This window comes from Pinus tabuliformis, chromosome 2_2, assembly GCF_031772625.1.
Source record: "Pinus tabuliformis cultivar Carrire ecotype Pingquan chromosome 2_2, CPIR1, whole genome shotgun sequence".
Classification (NCBI taxonomy): domain Eukaryota; kingdom Viridiplantae; phylum Streptophyta; class Pinopsida; order Pinales; family Pinaceae; genus Pinus; species Pinus tabuliformis.
Genome location: NC_142300.1, coordinates 1,188,689,898 through 1,188,711,469, shown reverse-complemented (window position 1 = coordinate 1,188,711,469; position 21,572 = coordinate 1,188,689,898). Strand labels below are relative to the sequence as shown.

General features: G+C 39.9%; 1 protein-coding gene across 1 annotated transcript; it reads left to right on the top strand.

Annotated features, from left to right (window-relative positions):
* Positions 1 to 15,779: 15,779 nt before the first annotated feature.
* On the top strand, positions 15,780 to 16,442 carry LOC149197740 (uncharacterized). The gene has a single exon (XM_089408783.1). The coding sequence runs from the start codon at positions 15,780 to 15,782 to the stop codon at positions 16,440 to 16,442; it is 663 nt and encodes a 220-aa protein (XP_089264909.1).
* The last annotated feature ends 5,130 nt before the right edge of the window (positions 16,443 to 21,572 follow it).

Below are 21,572 nucleotides of genomic sequence, written 5' to 3'. Positions count from 1 at the left end.
ACACTTTCAGCTCCCCCTGAGTCTGATATGTCTGTGCTGTGCTGTGCCTCAGTACATTGTGCTGACTGTACTTCCTTCTTCCTCCATATCTTCAAGTGTGATGAGGTTTTCTCCTTTTGGTGTGATGTCCATCCTTTGTTCCTGCATTCCTTTGCTATATGTCCAAGCTTGTTACATGCATAACATCTTACATGTTTCATATTCCTCCTGTAGCAATCAGCAGCTTTGTGACCAAACATATTGCAAGCAAAGCAATATCCATTAAAGTACCTTGAATGTGATGATCTTTCTACATGATGGTCTTGAACCCTTCTTCTTCCACATCTAGCTGCAACATGTCCAAGATTATGACATACATAACATTCAACATTATTCATAGGAGGAGTAAACGATTTTCTTTGAGGAGTCTCTTTCCTTGATTGTTGATGGGGTTGACCTTTCATCTCCCTTTTGATCATTTTAGTTTTCTCTTTAGAGTTCCTTGCCTCACCTTGTGAGCTAGATTCACCTTCAATAGATTCATGGAAACCAAGACCAGTCTTTATAGCAGGAGACCTTTGACTACTAAGAATATCATCCAAGACTTTAGAACTATCTTGAAATCGTAAAAGCTTATCCTTTTCTTCTAGTTTACCTTTCAAGATATTTACCTCAACCTGAAGCTGTTCTTCCTTTTCAAGAGATTGCTTTTTCAAATCTTCTTCACTTTTCCTTCCTTCTTCCATTTGTTCCCTTAGTTTGAGAATCTCCTTTTCTTGTTCTTCATTCAGATCCTGCTGCATTTGACGAACTCGGAAGGCACATTCTAGTTGAGATTTTAAGCTGGTGGCTTCGTTTTCTTGTTTTGCAATAGCTTGGAGTAGATCTGTATTCTGCTTCTTTGATTCTTCAAGATCTCCTTTTAGTGAGAGGATTGTAGCTTCAAGATTTTCATAGTAGCTGGATCTATCTTTGAGTTTCTTGATGGTTGTGCTTCTTTCGTTGACTTCTTTTCTTAATGATGTCACTTCATGCTGCAATTTTTGACATTGGTCTTCCTTGTCCTTGAGTAGCTTTCTTACCTTGTTTCCTTCTTCTAGTTGGGCCTTTAGTTTGGTAACTTCTTCTTTGAAAGCACATTCCATTTTGTTCAATAGATCTTGTTGATCTTTAACTTTGTCTGTAAGCCTTCTAAATACTGCCTCTATTTGATACTTTTCTTGCTCACCCATAAAAGCATGTTCAGTAGTTTCACTATCACTTCCATCACTTTCACAAGGAAATATAGCAGGAACATCAGAGGATAACACATTCATACCTGATAATGATTCTGAATCTGATTCTGAATCTGAAGAACTTCTTATACCTAATCCCCAATCGACTCTCCCACTGTCATAGTCCTTCTGAGATGTCTTCTTCTTCTTATGAGCCTTCTTCTTAAGCTTCTTTCCCATTGTTCCACAGATCTCCTTCAAGCGATCAAGCTTCTACCAAAGAACTTGGCTCTGATACCAATTGTTGGAAATAATACTGAGAGGGGGGGGGTGAATCAGTATTATCAGATCAATAAAACTTTTCAATGCTCAAAAACATATACGCTACTTCAGTTAAGTGAACCCGCGTGTACACGTTGCTGTGTCTAAAGCAACTAGCGTATATCCAGAAATCTTATGATTCAGTTAGCTTATCTTCAGTAAATGCATCAGAACATTATTAACCATATTAACAGTAAACAGGTGCAGTATAACAGAACAGATCATCACACAAAAGCCACACACATGAACACAAAGATATAAGGTGGAAACCCAATGTGGGTGAAAACCACCTGCTGCAAGTCATCTCAATCTTCTTCTTAATAAGAAAATACTTTTACAATATTTGTACTGGTGCAGTCTTATACCAGTACGGGAGCTACAACCCCCTTTGCTTTTGTACTAGCCGATCCATTTACTAGTACACAGGCTGCTACCTGCTACAATGCTCCAAAGATCTCCCTTAGCTTTTGTACTAGCTTAGATACTAGTACGTAGGTGCTTGCCTACAATCTTCTCTCCTCCAGGTACCACGTTTCATCAATTTTCAGACTGGATACACTGAAGCACAACATATAATCTGAAAGGCCACATTTCATCCAATTTTCATACTGGACCCATAACTATCATTGAAGCTCAAAACAATCATCAAACTCTGAATCACTGAAACCCTGTTAACAACAGTCACCAGAACACAGAGCAGACACAGAACTCTGTAATAACCATCAGATCCATCTGCAACTTCAAATATCAAGCTTTACAATGTATACGCTACTTCGATGAATCAAACCCGCGTGTATACGCGCTTTCGCCAAAGACAACCCGCGTACAGATCTAAAAATAATTTCTCATAACTTGCAGCTGTACCAGACATCAATCATACTCATAATACTTATAGAACAATACATGCATCAGTATGTAGATCTAGAATAAGCATCATAAAGATAGTTCATTTCAAACCATTTGATCCCAATCTCTCCTTAGATCTTGCTCTCCATCAACCGATGAGATCTCTCCTTAGCTCAGATCAAGCAATGCATCATCAACCCATAACCTGCATACTGGATCTAATGCTTCATCAGATATTCAAGACATTTCAGATACACTTGCCTAATGATTTCCTTCCCTTTATATAGCCTTAGGCCTTGTTCAATACCAAGAGCCAAAACCATAGAAATCCAATACCATCAACTTCAAAACTAGGGATCAACACGTCCGCCGAGACGCCAAGGTCCAAAACCATAGGCACAACTTCCAAGGAATAACCGCCATGGACCAAAGGTACTTTTCCACATACACGCGCTTTTGCTGAAGCCGACCTGCGTGTACACGCGACTTGGGCTTAACGAACCTGCGTGTATGAACTTTCTCTTCTTCTTATAGTCTGATCATCAATTCCTTGCTGCTGACCTTCTGTACTATGATTTGTCATCAGTGAGGTTTGCCATCAAGGACAACACTTATCTCATAATGCCAACAATCTCCCCCTTTGGACTTGATGGCAAAGCTAACTTGTCACACTTAGAACTATCATCTGATTCCTTTGAGCTGTCCTCCATCAGCCACATCTGATATCTCTTCTGAAGATTCATCATCTGATTCCTTTGAGCTGTCCTCCATCCGTCACATCTGATATCTCTTCTGAAGATTCACCCAGTTATACATAAGTGAGATATTCTTCTATGAGAGGGTTGCCATCAAGTACAACACATGCATCATAATGCCAACAATTTGACTACATATTGGAAAATACCCCTAACAATCACATTATTTAACACCCTACCAATACAAACCCAATATGCCTTCCCAATTTAAAAAACCCCTAATTCCACTAGATATTGTGGGTATTCATTTTTTCATTAACATTTTTTATACCCCTTTATATTTTTTCATTGACTTTGAGCTCCATCTTTTATACCTACCAATATAAAATACCTTTACCCCCTATATATCCCCCAATATATTATGCCATTTTTTCCTCAATATATATCCCCTAATACGAACCCACGTGGTATGGTATTGCTCCCCTAGTGAAGCCCCTGTGACATTTCCTAAGGAATCTTGTTTCTAATAGCATTAGGACACCAATTCTTTATATACACAGCACGTAGAACTGCATTAGCCAAAAACATCAATTTTACGTTCTTGAAAAACATCATGGAATGTGCCATATTAAGATTGTCCTGTTAATTCTTTCAGCTACTCCATTATGTTGGGGATTATATGGCACATTTGTTTGATGTTTGATCCCATGCCGGTGAAGATAGTTTTCAAATTCATTTGAAGTGTATTCTTTTCCATTATCAGTGCAAATAGAGCCAATATGAGATTGTGCATTATTTTCAATCCATGCATAAAATTTCTTGAATTTTTGAAAAGCATCAGATTTTTTCTTCAATAAATAAACCCAACACATTTTGGTGTAGTCATCAATAAATGTCATCATATATTTATTTCCATTTGTAGAAGGAACAAGCATTGGGCCACAGAAATTTGAATGAATGAGTTCAAGTTTTCTATGTGCTTTGGAATGTGAATCATGAAAACATTATTTGTTATGCTTTCCTAGAATACAAGCATCACATTGCTTAAGTTTCCTATGAATTGTAGGAAAACCAGTAACAACACTTTTCTTCAACATACGAAGGTTGTCCTAATTCAAGTGTCCAAATCTAGCATGCCATATAAAACTTGATGGAAATGTAACTTCATCATAATGAGAATTGTATGAGAATTTTTGTGCACGAGTAGAGGTACCTTGCAGCTTCAGAAGTATTTCTTCTTCTATCCCCGTCATGACAAGTCAGCGATTTGATGCTTTTCTGAACTCAACCTTTCCATCAAACATATGAGTGGAGTGTCCTTGCTCGCGGATGTGGAACAAGGACAACAAGTTTCTCCTCAGCTCCAGGAGGTATAGAACATCATGTAGAAGAAAGTCTTGAAGACCAAACAATTTGAGTCTGATGGTGCCAAGCCCCAATGGCTTGAGTTTTGACTTTTCTGCAAAGTATATTGCTCCATCAACAATTTCAGTAAATTCTTCAAAACAATATCTTCTAAAAGTCGTGGAAAGTTACTCATGAATCAAGTAACCAATCATTTTTCCAAGAAAGCAAGTGAATCATTAAACAAGTCTTCAGTTATTCCAATATTACAATGTGCCACAACATAATGAGCAGATTCAAGTGTTTTACCTTTCTCTTTGTCATGGTTTTTACCTTTGGCCTCATTTATTTCCTACTCAATTCTCTCCTAAAGCAACTTACATGTGGATGCATCATGTCCATCTTTGTTGAAATGTATGTAATGAAGATAAGAGTTTTCTCCTTGAAACTGCCTTCCACACTTGGCTCTAAAATTTCTTCTTCCTTTACCTCTTCGACCACCTCTTCCTCTAGAAGAATCTTGAGTATGATTCTTCTCTTTATGTTCAAGACACACAACTTCTTCATAAGACTGAGGAGTTGTCTTCTTCCCAGAAACCTTCTCTCTCTCAGAAAACTTCGTCTCAAGGGAGGCAAAGGTAATCTCCTTGAGGTTTCACTTGTTTGCAATGACTCAAGATAATTTGAATAAGTGGGATATAGTGCATTGACATAAGCTATAAGAGGAATGTTTATTTGAACACCAGTGGTCTTGATATCATGCATAATAGATCTTAATTTTGATGCTAAAGCAAGAGGATCATCATTTTTCAATTTGAGACTGAATAGTTTAATGATCAATTAGACAACTTCAAGTTTAGAGAGTGCGTCATAAAGTTCCTTCAACTTATGTAAGGCTTCAAAAGAATTTGAAAATGGTGAAATATGACAACTCACCTCTTCATTTACAGATGATGCAATCAAGGCATAGGCCTTTTTGTTCTTGTTTTCCCAAATGGTAATCTTCTTATCCAAGGTGGTCTTTGCAGGTCCATTATATCCTTCTCCTATAGAAACGCCTTTCCACAACTCATTGAAAAGGAGAGTTTGTTTTATCTTCCTTGACCAATCAGGATAGTTCTCTTTTCCCGGGAGAACTACTCCAACAATAGATATCAATGAATGCATTAAAAATGTACTATTCTTCCAATATATAAAAAAAAATTGTACTTCTGGTGGAAAAAATATGCAGTTCTAGTGGCAAAAAATGCACTTCTAGTGTAAAAATAGTAAAAATTGCACTCTGATATATAGCAAAGAGGTATTACTTAGGGGAGGTTTTATATGGGGGAGGTTGTATGTAGGGGAGGTTGAATTGGGATTTGGTATTATCAGTGTGGTGGGAGCATTGTATGGGAGTCGACTAGGGGAGCAATGCGTTATAATGAGCAATTGCAATCGAGTGACCCAGGCTCGAGGGAGAGGTTCGAGAGGACGAGGCTCTGAGCAACTGTTGAAAATGTGAGTAGGAGGGTGGAGGGGAGGAGTTGGGTTTGGTGGTAATGAGGAGCCACGATGGGTGATCGGTGGAGATTGTGTACAGTGTAGGGAATCCCGAGGTTGATCTTGGGACAAGTGTGTGGGAGGTATCACTGCTGGATGCCAACTGACTATGGTATGGTTCGCTGCAGTGACTCGAACGAAAGTTGTGATGGTCGAGGGTGTTGTGGGAGTGAGGTGAGGAGTCACCTATGCGGCGAGGTAGCGAATTTCGAGTGTGGTATTCCGAGAGAACACAACGCTGTTGGAAGGAGGAACCGTTGTGAGGAGCACAGTCGAGGACAAACACTGTGTATGCCAATAATTGAACTTGAATACCCGGTATATAGTACTCATAAACTTACAAAATTCATAAACCAAAGTCTGTAATCTTGCACCAGAACGACCTAGAAAACACTATAGGAGTTGATTGCATAGTGAGGGAGAACACCTTACACTGGTTTATCTCAATGCTTAACAATTCGAGAAAAAATCACAAACCATCTCAGCAGTTTCGACTGAATTCCACACCCACAAAAATGATTCTTGAATAATCACAACACATGCTAAATATCTATAACAAGAAAAGTCGTGTAACAAAAGTAAACGGTACCTCAATAGACATAAGGGCAAAACCATTCCCCGCAGGCTGCAGAAATAGAAGAAGGGAGTTACAAGGGCATAAAAGCTAAAAATGGAGTTGACTCTGATACCATGTCAGGCCAGGAGGTAACTCCACAATGCGAATTGTGTTTTTGCGTTAAGATTTCTCATGGATATATACATGGAGGGAGAGACTCTTGGGCTTCACCTCCCAGTGTCTCTTCATATTCTCAATCTCCTTATTTTCTATTTACATTATTTACATGAATTTCCTAATCCCAAAGATTAGGTGTCAACACACTCACATACAACACACCAACACCATCAAGTTAGCTTGAGGCCTCTGAATCCTAAAAGAGACACTTTCTTTTTCAGAAGGTTGTAGACCTGAAAGATTTTTAAACCTTTTCAAGGCTTCAATTCTAGACTGGTAACATCAAATGAGATCACAATTTTAGCATTGAAGAAGAAAGTTCAAGCCATATGATGATATCTTCACACTTAAAGACAAAGGGAAATTCAGAAGCCCACTGTACATCTCATCTAATTTCTGTGCAATTTCTTCAGACTCTCATATATAGTTGAAATTGGTAGCATCCTCATGTGAGATCCAATTTTTCAATGGTGGGGTAAATAAGCTACTCACCTCCAATAGGGATATTGGGGATCATAAGAAACCTTGTGGGTAATAATGGATCTCTATGAGGAACTTCTGGCACAATGAATTCATTGCACCCAAAAGTAGAGAGTCCTCATATGGAGTAAACATGTGATCAGGTAGTATACCCGTGAGGAAATGTGTGAAGTTATGACAATTAGACCTATCATATAACAGGGTCACAGGGCACATGCCTCATGTGAGACAACAATGCTTCAAGTTACAAAGAATGACATCACTTGTGAGATATTTCTTTTGTTTCTTTGTAGTAGATGCATTTCGAATGGCACACGGGATTTTTTTGCACTGTTGGTGGCAGATTGGCAGATTTGTCATATCATATTGTTTGTAGAGTCATCGACCCCTACCTTCTGTAGGAAACCTTTCTCCACAATCCTCAATTTGTGCTTGTCAAGTGAGCCATAAACTTTATACTTGTTCTTGTAGACCCACTTGCAGAAAATTGGTTTGGTTCCCAATAGAGGATCAACCAACTTCCATGTGTCATTACTTATCAAGGCATCATACTCTTTTTTCATCGCTTCTTTCCATTCATCATGAGAAGCGGGTTCTTTGAAGGAAGTTGGTTCAAAATATGAGGACAAATTTAGCTCAAAATCATAAGAAACATCCATATCAATAGGTGAATCAAAATCATCTGCATCACCTCCATTTTGCCTGGTTGAATTTCATGTTCCAGTCTTTTCAACCTCATTAGGATGAACACTTTCAAGTGTCTTTGTCAACCATTTTGGAGGAAATTTCTAAGATGGTGTAGGCTGCTTAGTTGACTGAGTTGGGACTAAATCAAGATTGACTCTACCAATTCATTCAATCACATCACTCAAATTGTCATCAGTGGCTGAAGGTTTATGTTGGGGAGAGAGTGCTTCAGAAGAAGATTCCACATATTGATCTAGTATAGGAATCCCCCCTTCAAGATGTGAAATTTGATTATCAAATTCTTGAAATCACTTTGCATGTCTAACTCTATCTAAGCGATCAAGTTATCACTCAACAACATTGTGAGCCTTGGAAGATTCAAGAAAGATCGCATCTCTAGATACAACAAACTTCTTATTAACTTCATCATAGAGACGATATGCGTTGGAGGTATTTTAATACCCCAAGAAGATACACTTATGACTCCTTGCACCAAGTTTGTTTCTTTGTTCCTTTAAAGGTATCAAGGCATAACAAGTGGAACCGAAGACCTTGACATGCTTTATCGAAGGAATGTGGCCATACCACATTTCACACGGGGGCTTCACTCAATGAACCTTTGACTTATGACGTGCGTTCGTGGCATATTAAACAATACCCCTAATTTGACTACATATTGGAAAATACCCCTAACAATCACATTATTTAGCACCCTACCAATACAAACCCAATACGCCTTCCCAATTTAAAAAACCCCTAATTCCACTAGATATTGTGGGTATTCATTTTTTCATTAACATTTTTTATACCCCTTTATATTTTTTCGTTGACTTTGAGCTCCATCTTTTATACCTACCAATATAAAATACCTTTACCCCCTATATATCCCCCAATATATTATGCCATTTTTTCCTCAATATATATCCCCTAATACGAACCCACGTGGTATGGTATTGCTCCCCTAGTGAAGCCCCTGTGACATTTCCTAAGGAATCTTGTTTCTAATAGCATTAGGACACCAATTCTTTATATACACAGCACGTAGAACTGCATTAGCCAAAAACATCAATTTTACGTTCTTGAAAAACATCATGGAATGTGCCATATTAAGATTGTCCTGTTAATTCTTTCAGCTACTCCATTATGTTGGGGATTATATGGCACATTTGTTTGATGTTTGATCCCATGCTGGTGAAGATAGTTTTCAAATTCATTTGAAGTGTATTCTTTTCCATTATCAGTGCAAATAGAGCCAATATGAGATTGTGCATTATTTTCAATCCATGTATAAAATTTCTTGAATTTTTGAAAAGCATCAGATTTTTTCTTCAATAAATAAACCCAACACATTTTGGTGTAGTCATCAATAAATGTCATCATATATTTATTTCCATTTGTAGAAGGAACAAGCATTGGGCCACAGAAATTTGAATGAATGAGTTCAAGTTTTCTATGTGCTTTGGAATGTGAATCATGAAAACATTATTTGTTATGCTTTCCTAGAATACAAGCATCACATTGCTTAAGTTTCCTATGAATTGTAGGAAAACCAGTAACAACACTTTTCTTCAACATACGAAGGTTGTCCTAATTCAAGTGTCCAAATCTAGCATGCCATATAAAACTTGATGGAAATGTAACTTCATCATAATGAGAATTGTATGAGAATTTTTGTGCACGAGTAGAGGTACCTTGCAGCTTCAGAAGTATTTCTTCTTCTATCCCCGTCATGACAAGTCAGCGATTTGATGCTTTTCTGAACTCAACCTTTCCATCAAACATATGAGTGGAGTGTCCTTGCTCGCGGATGTGGAACAAGGACAACAAGTTTCTCCTCAGCTCCAGGAGGTATAGAACATCATGTAGAAGAAAGTCTTGAAGACCAAACAATTTGAGTCTGATGGTGCCAAGCCCCGATGGCTTGAGTTTTGACTTTTCTGCAAAGTATATTGCTCCATCAACAATTTCAGTAAATTCTTCAAAACAATATCTTCTAAAAGTCATGTGGAAAGTTACTCATGAATCAAGTAACCAATCATTTTTCCAAGAAAGCAAGTGAATCATTAAACAAGTCTTCAGTTATTCCAATATTACAATGTGCCACAACATAATGAGCAGATTCAAGTGTTTTACCTTTCCCTTTGTCATGGTTTTTACCTTTGGCCTCATTTATTTCCTACTCAATTCTCTCCTAAAGCAACTTACATGTGGATGCATCATGTCCATCTTTGTTGAAATGTATGTAATGAAGATAAGAGTTTTCTCCTTGAAACTGTTTGCCACACTTGGCTCTAAAATTTCTTCTTCCTTTACCTCTTCGACCACCTCTTCCTCTAGAAGAATCTTGAGTATGATTCTTCTCTTTATGTTCAAGACACACAACTTCTTCATAAGACTGAGGAGTTGTCTTCTTCCCAGAAACCTTCTCTCTCTCAGAAAACTTCTTCTCAAGGGAGGCAAAGGTAATCTCCTTGAGGTTTCACTTGTTTGCAATGACTCAAGATAATTTGAATAAGTGGGATATAGTGCATTGACATAAGCTATAAGAGGAATGTTTATTTGAACACCAGTGGTCTTGATATCATGCATAATAGATCTTAATTTTGATGCTAAAGCAAGAGGATCATCATTTTTCAATTCAAGACTGAATAGTTTAATCATCAATTAGACAACTTCAAGTTTAGAGAGTGCGTCATAAAGTTCCTTCAACTTATGTAAGGCTTCAAAAGAATTTGAAAATGGTGAAATATGACAACTCACCTCTTCATTTACAGATGATGCAATCAAGGCATAGGCCTTTTTGTTCTTGTTTTCCCAAATGGTAATCTTCTTATCCAAGGTGGCCTTTGCAGGTCCATTATATCCTTCTCCTATAGAAACTCCTTTCCACAACTCATTGAAAACGAGAGTTTGTTTTATCTTCCTTGACCAATCAGGATAGTTCTCTTTTCCCGGGAGAACTACTCGAACAATAGATATCAATGAATGCATTAAAAATGTACTATTCTTCCAATATATAAAAAAAATTGTACTTCTGGTGGAAAAAATATGCAGTTCTAGTGGCAAAAAATGCACTTCTGGTGTAAAAATAGTAAAAATTGCACTCTGATATATAGCAAAGAGGTATTACTTAGGGGAGGTTGTATATGGGGGAGGTTGTATGTAGTGGAGGTTGAATTGGGATTTGGTATTATCAGTGTGGTGGGAGCATTGTATGGGAGTCGACTAGGGGAGCAATGCGTTATAATGAGCAATTGCAATCGAGTGACCCAGGCTCGAGGGAGAGGTTCGAGAGGACGAGGCTCTGAGCAACTGTTGAAAATGTGAGTAGGAGGGTGGAGGGGAGGAGTTGGGTTTGGTGGTAATGAGGAGCCACGATGGGTGACCGGTGGAGATTGTGTACAGTGTAGGGAATCCCGAGGTTGATCTTGGGACAAGTGTGTGGGAGGTATCACTGCTGGATTATGAATTTTATAAGTTTATGAGTACTATATACCGGGTATTCAAGTTCAATTATTGGCATACACACTCCTTGTCCTCAACTGTGCTCCTCACAATGGTTTCTCCTTCCAAATGCGCTCTATTCCCTTGGCATACCAAACTCGACTTCGCTACCTCCCTGTAATGCCCCTAGTAAATCGATAGTGTTTTAAATTAACGGCAGTAAATTTAACTGTTGACAATGGTTATGTTTGGTGAAATTGAGTAACTATTATTGTTATTACTGTTTAAATTAATTGTGTTGTTAAATTGTCGTTTGGTTGCTATTGAGTGTGGTTGGAAGAAAACAACTGATAATGGTTATAGTGTTTCCTCATGAGAGGAGAATCATAATTAAAATATGACATCTTTCAAAAAAAAAAAAAAAAAACCTAACTACCTTTTGGAGACGGTTGAGACTCTCATAGAGGGTGGAGACACTATGTCAAAAAAAAAAAAGAGGAACACTACGTCTGGAAAAAAGACCAGATAGTGAGGCTCAAAGAAAGTTTCATTTTGGCAGCGAACGCTAAGTCCGGTAAAGACCAGATAGCGCATGTTGGGAAGCGGAAGCCTTCCTGGAACCGCTACATCTGGTAAGGTCCAGATAGCGTAGCTCTGGTAGTGCCAGAGGGATTGCAGACAACAAGGGTCTTGCAGGAGTGCTTGGGGGTGGAAGGTCGAGGAGGACCCTCCTCAGGTCGGGATGTTAACAAGTGCATTAGAGAGGTTTACCTTTGATCAGGTATGGAATCACTGAGAATTTAATGGGTTTGTTTTACACTGTAGTGTCAATTAAAGTCTATGGCAGATAGAGAACTGTGATTGGTACTTAGGAAGAATTTCTGAAATAATACAGGCAATAAAAGACATGATAAATGTAAATTCATTAACCATTTAAGATTGAATCCCTGTGTGAACGCCGTAAAGAAGAAAGAAACAAAAAACAAGAATTAAACCAGGCTCACAGATTTTCTTTCCTGAACGCATCTTTGTAAAATAAGTATCAGTTGAATGAAACGGGATTCCATGTAACATTTATTTCAACATACGAAGCTAGACCGAAACAATATATATATATATATATATATATATATATATATATATATATATATATATATATATATATATATATATATATATATATATATATATATATATATATATATATGCACACAAACTTCCATAGTCATTACTGATGAAAATAAAGAAAGCAACAACATGACGATAAGAACAAGTAGATGCATGTATATGCTGGACTAAATTCCTGAGCAATGGCCGTAAGGCTTCTTTCTTTGATAATGTAGTTTTCAGGAATGAGCAACACGAGAGTGAAATAACCTCAGAGTTGATGGGCTAAAGAGGACTAATGCCCATGCCACAAACATGACTCAACCCTATAACAGACATTCCAAATAACCATGGAACAACTCTGTAAATGGAAGGTCGTAGCCTGTATGAATAGGGTAGGGTTTGCGAGCGAGGGTTTCCAAATTTGAAGCCGACAACCGTCATTCATCCAAAAAGATAACAGCAAGAAAACTCTGGAGATAATTCCTCTATCGAAACCTTACAAGGAAATTTTCGGAATAGGTAAAGCGTATCAAACATTCCACAGTAAGCTACGGAAACTTCAAAATTCAGACCGAGATTATCCATAAAAATCCAATAATCCTCAGAGCCATTCAATGAATAGTGAAACATTATTATGGAAAGAAAATACATTTCATTACCCAGCCAAAGAAGAAATAAATATCAGCTATATAGCTAAATCATTACATGGATGTTCACAGTGGGGTTAACCCTCGATTTTGTAATAAATTATACAATAAAAGTCAGGTAACAGGCGCAACCCAGCTAGGGCTTCGTCGCCAGAACTGTTCCAGGCAGAACCCAAACTCATTATAGAGAAAACAAGAGTGGGCGTGCAATTTTCTTCATATTAATGGAAAAACACAAAACAAGCGATAGACTCCATAGCTCAAGCATAGTTTAGGCAGCCTGCCAAGAAGGGAATCGGCTCGGTCCTTCTTCTAGGTTCAATCCTTTAACCTTAAACTATTGTGACAAGTGCCTCTTACCAGGAAAGCAAAACGAGTGAGGAAGTCTGAGCTAGTCGTCCCCCAAACGCTGGTCACGGTACCAAGGCTCAACACCTGTGACAGAGGGATCACCCAAAACTGAATAAGAACCATAACTTCAGCGAAAAACTGTACAACAAGATAGCAATCACCAAAGGAGAGGGAGCGCAGGTTACCATGACCATTGTAGGAAGGCAGAACTCTTCTTCCACCGCGAACTGACCTGTTGGGAAGCCTGTGCCGTGCAAGAATGCAAATTGCCAGGGACCTGTAGGAGCTGGGAGTTACCCTGTGAATGAGCTGAAAGGGTTCAATTACCGCATTGAAACCCTCAAACCGTATTACCCATACCTGGAATGATGTCGATCATCGATCTAGGAGGTCTCATCTCCACTCTAGGAATGGGCATAGGAATCTAGGGGGGAGTTGCCATATGGGGTTGCTCGTGCCTTGTACCAGACGCATTAAGTATCCACCTTAGCATAGATAGTTGGAGTATTAAACTAGCACAGTTGTAGCTTAAGTATGCCGGCAAGTTGCACGCTCTACACGCCAAGTGGAGGGCATATGGAAAACCAAGTCATCATGTACCAAGAATTATTGCCGGAAATCGATAACCGGAGGAAGTTCTCCAGCATCACATAACCCTAGGCCCGTTTGAATAAATGCTTGACGTTTTATTTAAACGTTCATACAAAGAAAATAATAAATAGCATTGCAGTTCCGTAGGATGGTCCTCGAGATCGAGGACTAAGTCAAGTATAAACTATATGCATATATACATTACTGTTACTATGATTAAATATAACTTATGTAAATATATTACTGTTACTATGATTAAATGTAACTTATGTAAATATATTATTGTTGCGATGGTTAAATGTAGAAAAAGAAAAATTCACATCTAGCGGGTTGCTTTACAAGTGGTATCAGAGCGAGGTTGCAACTCTGTGACCTCGGGTTAACCATAGCAGTGAAACTGATATAAATAACTAAATTAATAAGCAAGCAGGGGTTATCAAGCAATGTATTGCATACCATATCTGTTGAAATGTACTAATCTTCTGATCAGGTGACAGCAGATTATGAGGAGAACGAGCAGCGCCCCTCATAGGAATGTGGACAGACCAGACAACGTCACCCACCCTCAGGGGAATCCTGAGATATGGGTGCAGCTGGGGGAGGAGGCACGCAACACCAATTTGACTATATTGGAGACAGTCTAGGAATTGAAGAACGAGATGGCCCGTTTGCGTGAGGACAACGCCAGATTAACCATGGAACAGGAAAGGATCCTGAAAAGTTTATCGAATAAACAAAACCAGCACCAGCCAAATCCCAGTCCAGAGCAAATGCGTGTATCAGAAGAACAAGGTTACCATACCGATAAGGAAGAAACAGAAGGAAGGGCAGAGGTTCGAGGAGAGAAATTTGATAACGCCTCCGAACATCAAACCTCAAAAAGACAACGGATAGAATTGCAGGGGGAGTTTCGGAAGATCAAGCCGCCGCATTTTGATGGGGAGTCCGAGGAGGCCGCGGAAGCTTGGTTAATTAACATGAACAAATATTTCCAAGTTTATGAGTATGATCACCATCTCAAGGCAGGGCTGGCTATTTTCTAGCTGCAAGCTAAAGCTACATTATGGTGGGAGGAAGTCAAGATGGTGCGGGGAGTGAGTGAGCAAGATATAACTTGGGAAACTTTTCAAAGATACTTCAAAGAAAAATATTTGACTGAACGCTTCTACGATGAAAAAGCAAGGGAATTTCATGATCTGCGGCTTGGGCAGCAGACCATGGATGAATTCATTACTAAATTTACATCTCTGCTCTGCTACGTACCGTATATTCGGGAGGAAAAGGAAAAAGTGCAATGGTTTGTTAGCAGTCTACCCCAGACAATGAGGGAAAGGATCGAATTTGATAACCCGAAGACCATGGATGAAGCGATACGGAAAGCTAGAATATGCTATCAGCAGAATAAACAAAAGGGAGAAAGCTCTGGGAAGCGTTGGGCAGATAAAAAGAGCAGTAGAACAACTATGGGAGTCAAGGGAGCTCGTGGCAGTTTCAGTAAGGGATTCTCCAAGGGGCCCAGCAATAGGAACCAGTCCAGAAATCAGCTCAGATTAAAGCCACCTAATGAATCCAAATATAGAAGCAGTCGGGCAGAGTTGATAATGAGGGGACAGCTAGGCCACCAGTACAGTGTTGGGGGTGTGGCGGGCCACACTATATTAAGAACTGCCCTCATCGAAAGGGTAGTGATTAGGTGTCCCAAGTTTATGAAGCCTCTACAGTGGGAGACGTGGCTCAGTCCATACCAAGAATAAATGTTGCTCTCGAGCACCGTCAAGCTGATTAGCAGCCAATGATGGTAGAGTTCGAAGGTAAGATTTTTGATCGAACTGTTTCCGTTTTAGTTGACCCAGGAGCTACATTAAGTTATGTTAGTCCCAAGGTTGTGGAAAACTATAATTTGCAATCTGTTAAGTTTAAGAGTCCATGGTTAGTTCAGCTTGCTACCGAGGCCAAAAGGCGGGTGTTGGCCAAGGTCAGCAACTGCCCATTGAAGATAGCAGGTCAGACAGTGACGACAGAATTGAACGTACTTCCTCTCGGCTCATATGATGTGCTGATCGGGATGGACTGGCTAGAAAAGCGGTGGTCCATAATAAATTGCAAAACAAAGACAATTTCTTACCAGGACGAACTGGGAAACGAACAGGAAATTCAGGGTATCCTAAAGCCGGTGCAGATCCGGCCAATTACCGCCTCACAACTGGCTAAATGCATCAGGAAAAAGTGTCAAGTATATGCAATTCAAGTGGGTTATGCCAATTCAAAAGATAAAGTTGATACTTTGGGAAGCATACCAGCAGTACAAGAATTTGTAGATGTGTTTCCCGAGGAAATACCAGGACTTCCACCTAAAAGAGATTTGGACTTTACCATAGAGCTGGTACCTGGTGCAGCCCCAGTGTCCCGAGCACCATACCGGATGAGTGTGCCGGAATTGACAGAATTAAAGATGTAGTTGCAAGAGCTGTTGGACAAGAATTACATCCGTCCCAGCGTATCACCCTGGGGAGCCCCTGTATTGTTTGTCAGGAAAAAGGATGGAACTCTCCGTATGTGCATAGATTATCGACAACTGAATAAATTGACAGTTAAAAATAAATACCCACTACCCCGTATCGATGAACTGTTTGATCAGGTGAAAGGGGCGACGATATTTTCAAATATCGATTTGAGATCTGGGTATCATCAAATCAGAATTAAGGAGGAGGACATAGCCAAAACTGCTTTTCGAACCCGTTATGGGCACTATGAGTTTGTAGTACTGCCTTTCGGGTTGACCAATGCACCTGTGACATTTATGTGCCTGATGAATAGTGTATTTCATCAGTACTTGGACAAGTTCGTATTAATTTTTATTGATGATATACTCATATATTCCCAGAATATTAAAGAGCATGAGGAGCACCTCAGACTCATGTTACAAATGCTACGGGAGCATCAGTTATATGGTAAGTTTAGCAAATGCGACTTCTATAAGGAGCAGATCCAGTATTTGGGGCATATCATCACCAAAGAAGGCATTGCAGTGGACCCCGAAAAGATTAGAACCATAATGGAATGGCCAATACCAAAAGATGTGGCAGATATAAGGTCTTTCATGGGGCTGGCTGGATATTATAGGCGGTTTGTGGAAGGATTTTCAAGGGTTGCTTACCCTATCACTTCCTTACAGAAAAAAGGGAAAATATTTAAGTGGACTACAGAATGTCAACGGAGCTTTGAACAGCTCAAACACCTGCTCACAACTGCACCAGTGTTGAGCATTGCAGACCCGGAAAAGGATTACGTAGTCTGCACAGATGCAAGTAAAGAAGGTGTAGGAGGGGTGTTGATGCAAGAAGGGAAAGTGATCGCGTACGAATCCAGAAAATTGAAAGAGCATGAGCAGAAGTATTCTGCTTATGATCTGGAACTAACTGTTGTTGTGCATGCACTAAAAATGTGGCGCCATTATCTAGTAGGGAGGAAATTTTTATTGATGACAGACCACCACAGCCTTACTAGCTATTTTAACCAACCGACTTTAAACGCTAGGCAAGCTAGGTGGGTGGACTTCTTGAGCGGATTCGATTTTGAGATCAAACACCTGAAAGGAAAAGAAAATCGGGTGGCGGATGCTCTAAGTCGAAAGGCACACTGTCTCTATGAAATTGCCTTTAGTGAAGGACGGTCTACCCTTAGCGAAGAAATTGAAGGGGCTACTGAGCAAGATCAAATTTATCAGCAAAAGAAACAACAAGTACAGAACTTAACCAGCCACATAATGCAACAAGGTTATGAGCTGAATGCAACATGCATTTTATACTACAGGAAAAGAATATATGTACCCAATCAGGACGACATTAAGGAAAAGATTCTAGATGAATATCATAAAAGTCCTTACACTGGACACCCGGGTTATCAAAAGCTAATCACCTCGCTTCGGAAGGAATATTACTGGCCAGGCATGAAGAGGGATGTAACAGAATATCTGGCACGATGCATAGAATGTCAACAGATTAAGGCCGAACATCAACACCCTGCGGGGTTGCTACAGCCATTACCCATACCAGAATGGAAGTGGGAGATTATTACTATGGACTTTATCACGGGGTTACCGAAATCCAAGAGGAATAATGATTCCATCATGGTCGTGGTGGAAAAACTCAGCAAATCAGCCCACTTCATACCGGTCCAGTCTACTTACTGCGTGGCACAAATTGCAAATATCTTTATGCAGAACATATTTAAGCTCCATGGTTTGCCCAAAACTATAATATCCAACCGCGATGTTAAGTTCACATTGGCCTTCTGGAGGACCTTGTTTGAAGGTTTGGGAACTCAGCTGAATTTTAGCACCACATATCATTCGCAAACCGATGGGTAGATTGAACGGGTGAACCAAGTGGTGGAAGACATGCTGAGGTCATATGTGATGCATCAACCGATCTGGTGGGAAGATTATTTGCATCTCGTGGAGTTTGCATATAATAATGGATATCATGCGTCTTTGCAGATGAGCCCATTCGAAGCACTTTACGGCCGAAAATGCCGTACACCATCCAGCTGGGGTGGACCAGAGGACAGACTCATGTTGGGTCCTGAGATGTTAAAAGAAATGGAAGCAATGGTTAAGAGAGTGCGGGCTAACTTAAAGGTAGCCCAGGACAGACAAAAAAGTTTTGCAGATCGAAAGAGGACCTTTAGGGAATATCAGGTGGGAGAGCATGTATATGTAAGAATTCGGGCAAGGAAAAGTACTTTACAATGGAGCGGTTGCACCAAATTGGCACCCCGCTTTTGTGGACCCTTCCAAATTTTAGCAAGAGTTGGGCTGGTGGCTTATCAGCTAGCCCTACCTAGCCACATCCGGGTCCATAACGTCTTCCACGTGTCAGTTTTAAAGAAATATGTCTATGACCCTAAACACATAATTAGTTGGCAGGACATACAGGTAAGAAGATACTGTAAGAAGCACAAATCAAAATTGGTTGCTAGGGAAGGCACTGATCAGATTGTTGTGTGTTTCAGGTGGAACCGGAAGGAGAATTTCTAGTCGAGCCGGTGAGCATACTAGATCGGAGAAGGGTCGTGCTGTGGAAACAAGTCATCACCCAGGTTAAAGTGCAATGGTAGCACTTTGGGCCAGATGAGGCCACCTGGGAGGATGATCAGAGCATGAAAGAAGCTTATCCCGAACTGTTTATGGGTGAACAACATTGAGACGATGTTGAAGTTCAGGAGGGGGAGATGTAATGCCCCTAGTAAATCGATAGTGTTTTAAATTAAAGGCAGTAAATTTAACTGTTGACTATGGTTATGTTTGGTGAAATTGAGTAACTATTATTGTTATTACTGTTTAAATTAATTATGTTGTTAAATTGTTGTTTGGTTGCTATTGAGTGTGGTTGGAAGAAAACAACTGATAATGGTTATAGTGTTTCCTCATGAGAGGAGGATTAGAATTAAAATATGACATCTGTCAAAAAAAAAAAAAACCTAACTACCTTCTGGAGACGGTTGAGACTCTCATAGAGGGTGGAGACACTATGTCAAAAAAAAAGAGGAACGCTACGTCTGGTAAAGACCAGATAGCGAGGCTCAAAGAAAGTTGCATTTTGGCAGCGAACGCTAAGTCTGGTAAAGACCAGATAGCGCATGTTGGGAAGCGGAAGCCTTCCTGGAACCGCTACGTCTGGTAAGGACCAGATAGCGCAGCTCTGGTAGTGCCAGAGGGCTTGCAGACAGCAAGGGTCTTGCAGGAGTGCTTGGGGGTGGAAGGTCGAGGAGGACCCTCCTAAGGTCGGGAGGTTGACAAGCGCATTAGAGAGGTTTGCCTCTGATCAGGTATGGAATAACTGAGAATTTAATGGGTTTGTTTTACACTGTAGTGTTAATTAAAGTCTATGGCAGATAGAGAACTGTGATTGGTACTTAGGAAGAATTTCTGAAATAATACAGGCAATAAAAGACATGATAAATGTAAATTCATTAACCATTTAAGATTGAATCCCTGTGTGAACGCCGTAAAGAAAAAAGAAACAAAAAACAAGAATTAAACCAGGCTCACAGATTTTCTTTCCAGAACGCATCTTTGTAAAATAAGTATCAGTTGAATGAAACAGGATTCTGTGTAACATTTATTTCAGCATACGAAGCTAGACCGAAACAATATATATCTATATGCACACAAACTTCCATAGTCATTACTGATGAAAATAAAGAAAGCAACAACATGACGATAAGAACAAGTAGATGCATGTATACGTTGGACTAAATTCCTGAGCAATGGCCATAAGGCTTCTTTCTTTGATAATGTAGTTTTCAGGAATGAGCAACACGAGAGTGAAATAACCTCAGAGTTGATGGGCTAAAGAGGACTAACGCCCATGCCACAAACATGACTTAACCCTGTAACAGACATTCCAAATAACCGTGGAACAACTCTGTAAATGGAAGGCCATAGCCTATGTGAATAGGGTAGGGTTTGCCAGCGAGGGTTTCCAAATTTGAAGCCGGCAACCCTCATTCATCCAAAAAGATAACAACAAGCAAACTCTGGAGATAATTCCTCTATCGAAAACTTACAAGGAAATTTTCGGAATAGGTAAAGCGTATCAAACATTCCACAGTAAGCTACGGAAACTTCAAAATTCAGACCGAGATTATCCATAGAAATCCAACAATCCTCAGAACCATTTAATGAATAGTAAAACATTATTATGGAAAGAAAATACATTTCATTATCCAGCCAAAGAAGAAATAAATATCAGCTATATAGCTAAAGCATTACATGGATGTTCACCGTGGGGTTAACCCTCAGTTCTGTAATAAATTATACAATAAAAGTCAGGTAACAGGCGCAACCCAGCTAGGGCTTCGTCGCCAGAACTGTTCCGGGCAGAACCCAAACTCATTATAGAGAAAACAAGAGCAGGCGTGCAATTTTTTCACATTAATGGAAAAACACAAAACAAACGATAGACTCCATAGCTCAAGCATAGTTCAGGCAGCCTGCCAAGAAGGGAATCGGCTCGGTCCTTCTTCCAGGTTCATTCCTTTAACCTTAAACTATTGTGACAGGTGCCTCTTACCAGGAAAGCAAAACAAGTGAGGAAGTCTGAGCTAGTTGCCCACCAAACGCTGGTCACGGTACCAAGGCTCAGCACCTGTGACAGAGGGATCACCCAAAACTGAATAAGAACCAGAACTTTAGCGAAAAACTGTACAAAAAGATAGCAATCGCCAAAGGAGAGGGAGTGCAGGTTACCATGACCATTGTAGGAAGGCAGAACTCTTCTTCCACCTCGAACTGACCTGTTGGGAAGCCTGTGCTGTGCAAGAATGCAAATCGCCAGGGACCTGTAGGAGCCGGGAGTTACCTTGTGAATGAGCTGAAAGGGTTCAATTACCGCATTGAAACCCTCAAACCGTATTACCCATACCTGGAATGATGTCGATCGTCGATCCAGGAGGTCTCATCTCCACCGTAGGAATGGGCGTAGGAATCCAGGAGGGGAGCTGCCATATGGGGTTGCTCGTGCCGTGTACCAGGCGCATTAAGTATCCACCTCAGCATAGATAGCTGGAGTATTAAACCAACACC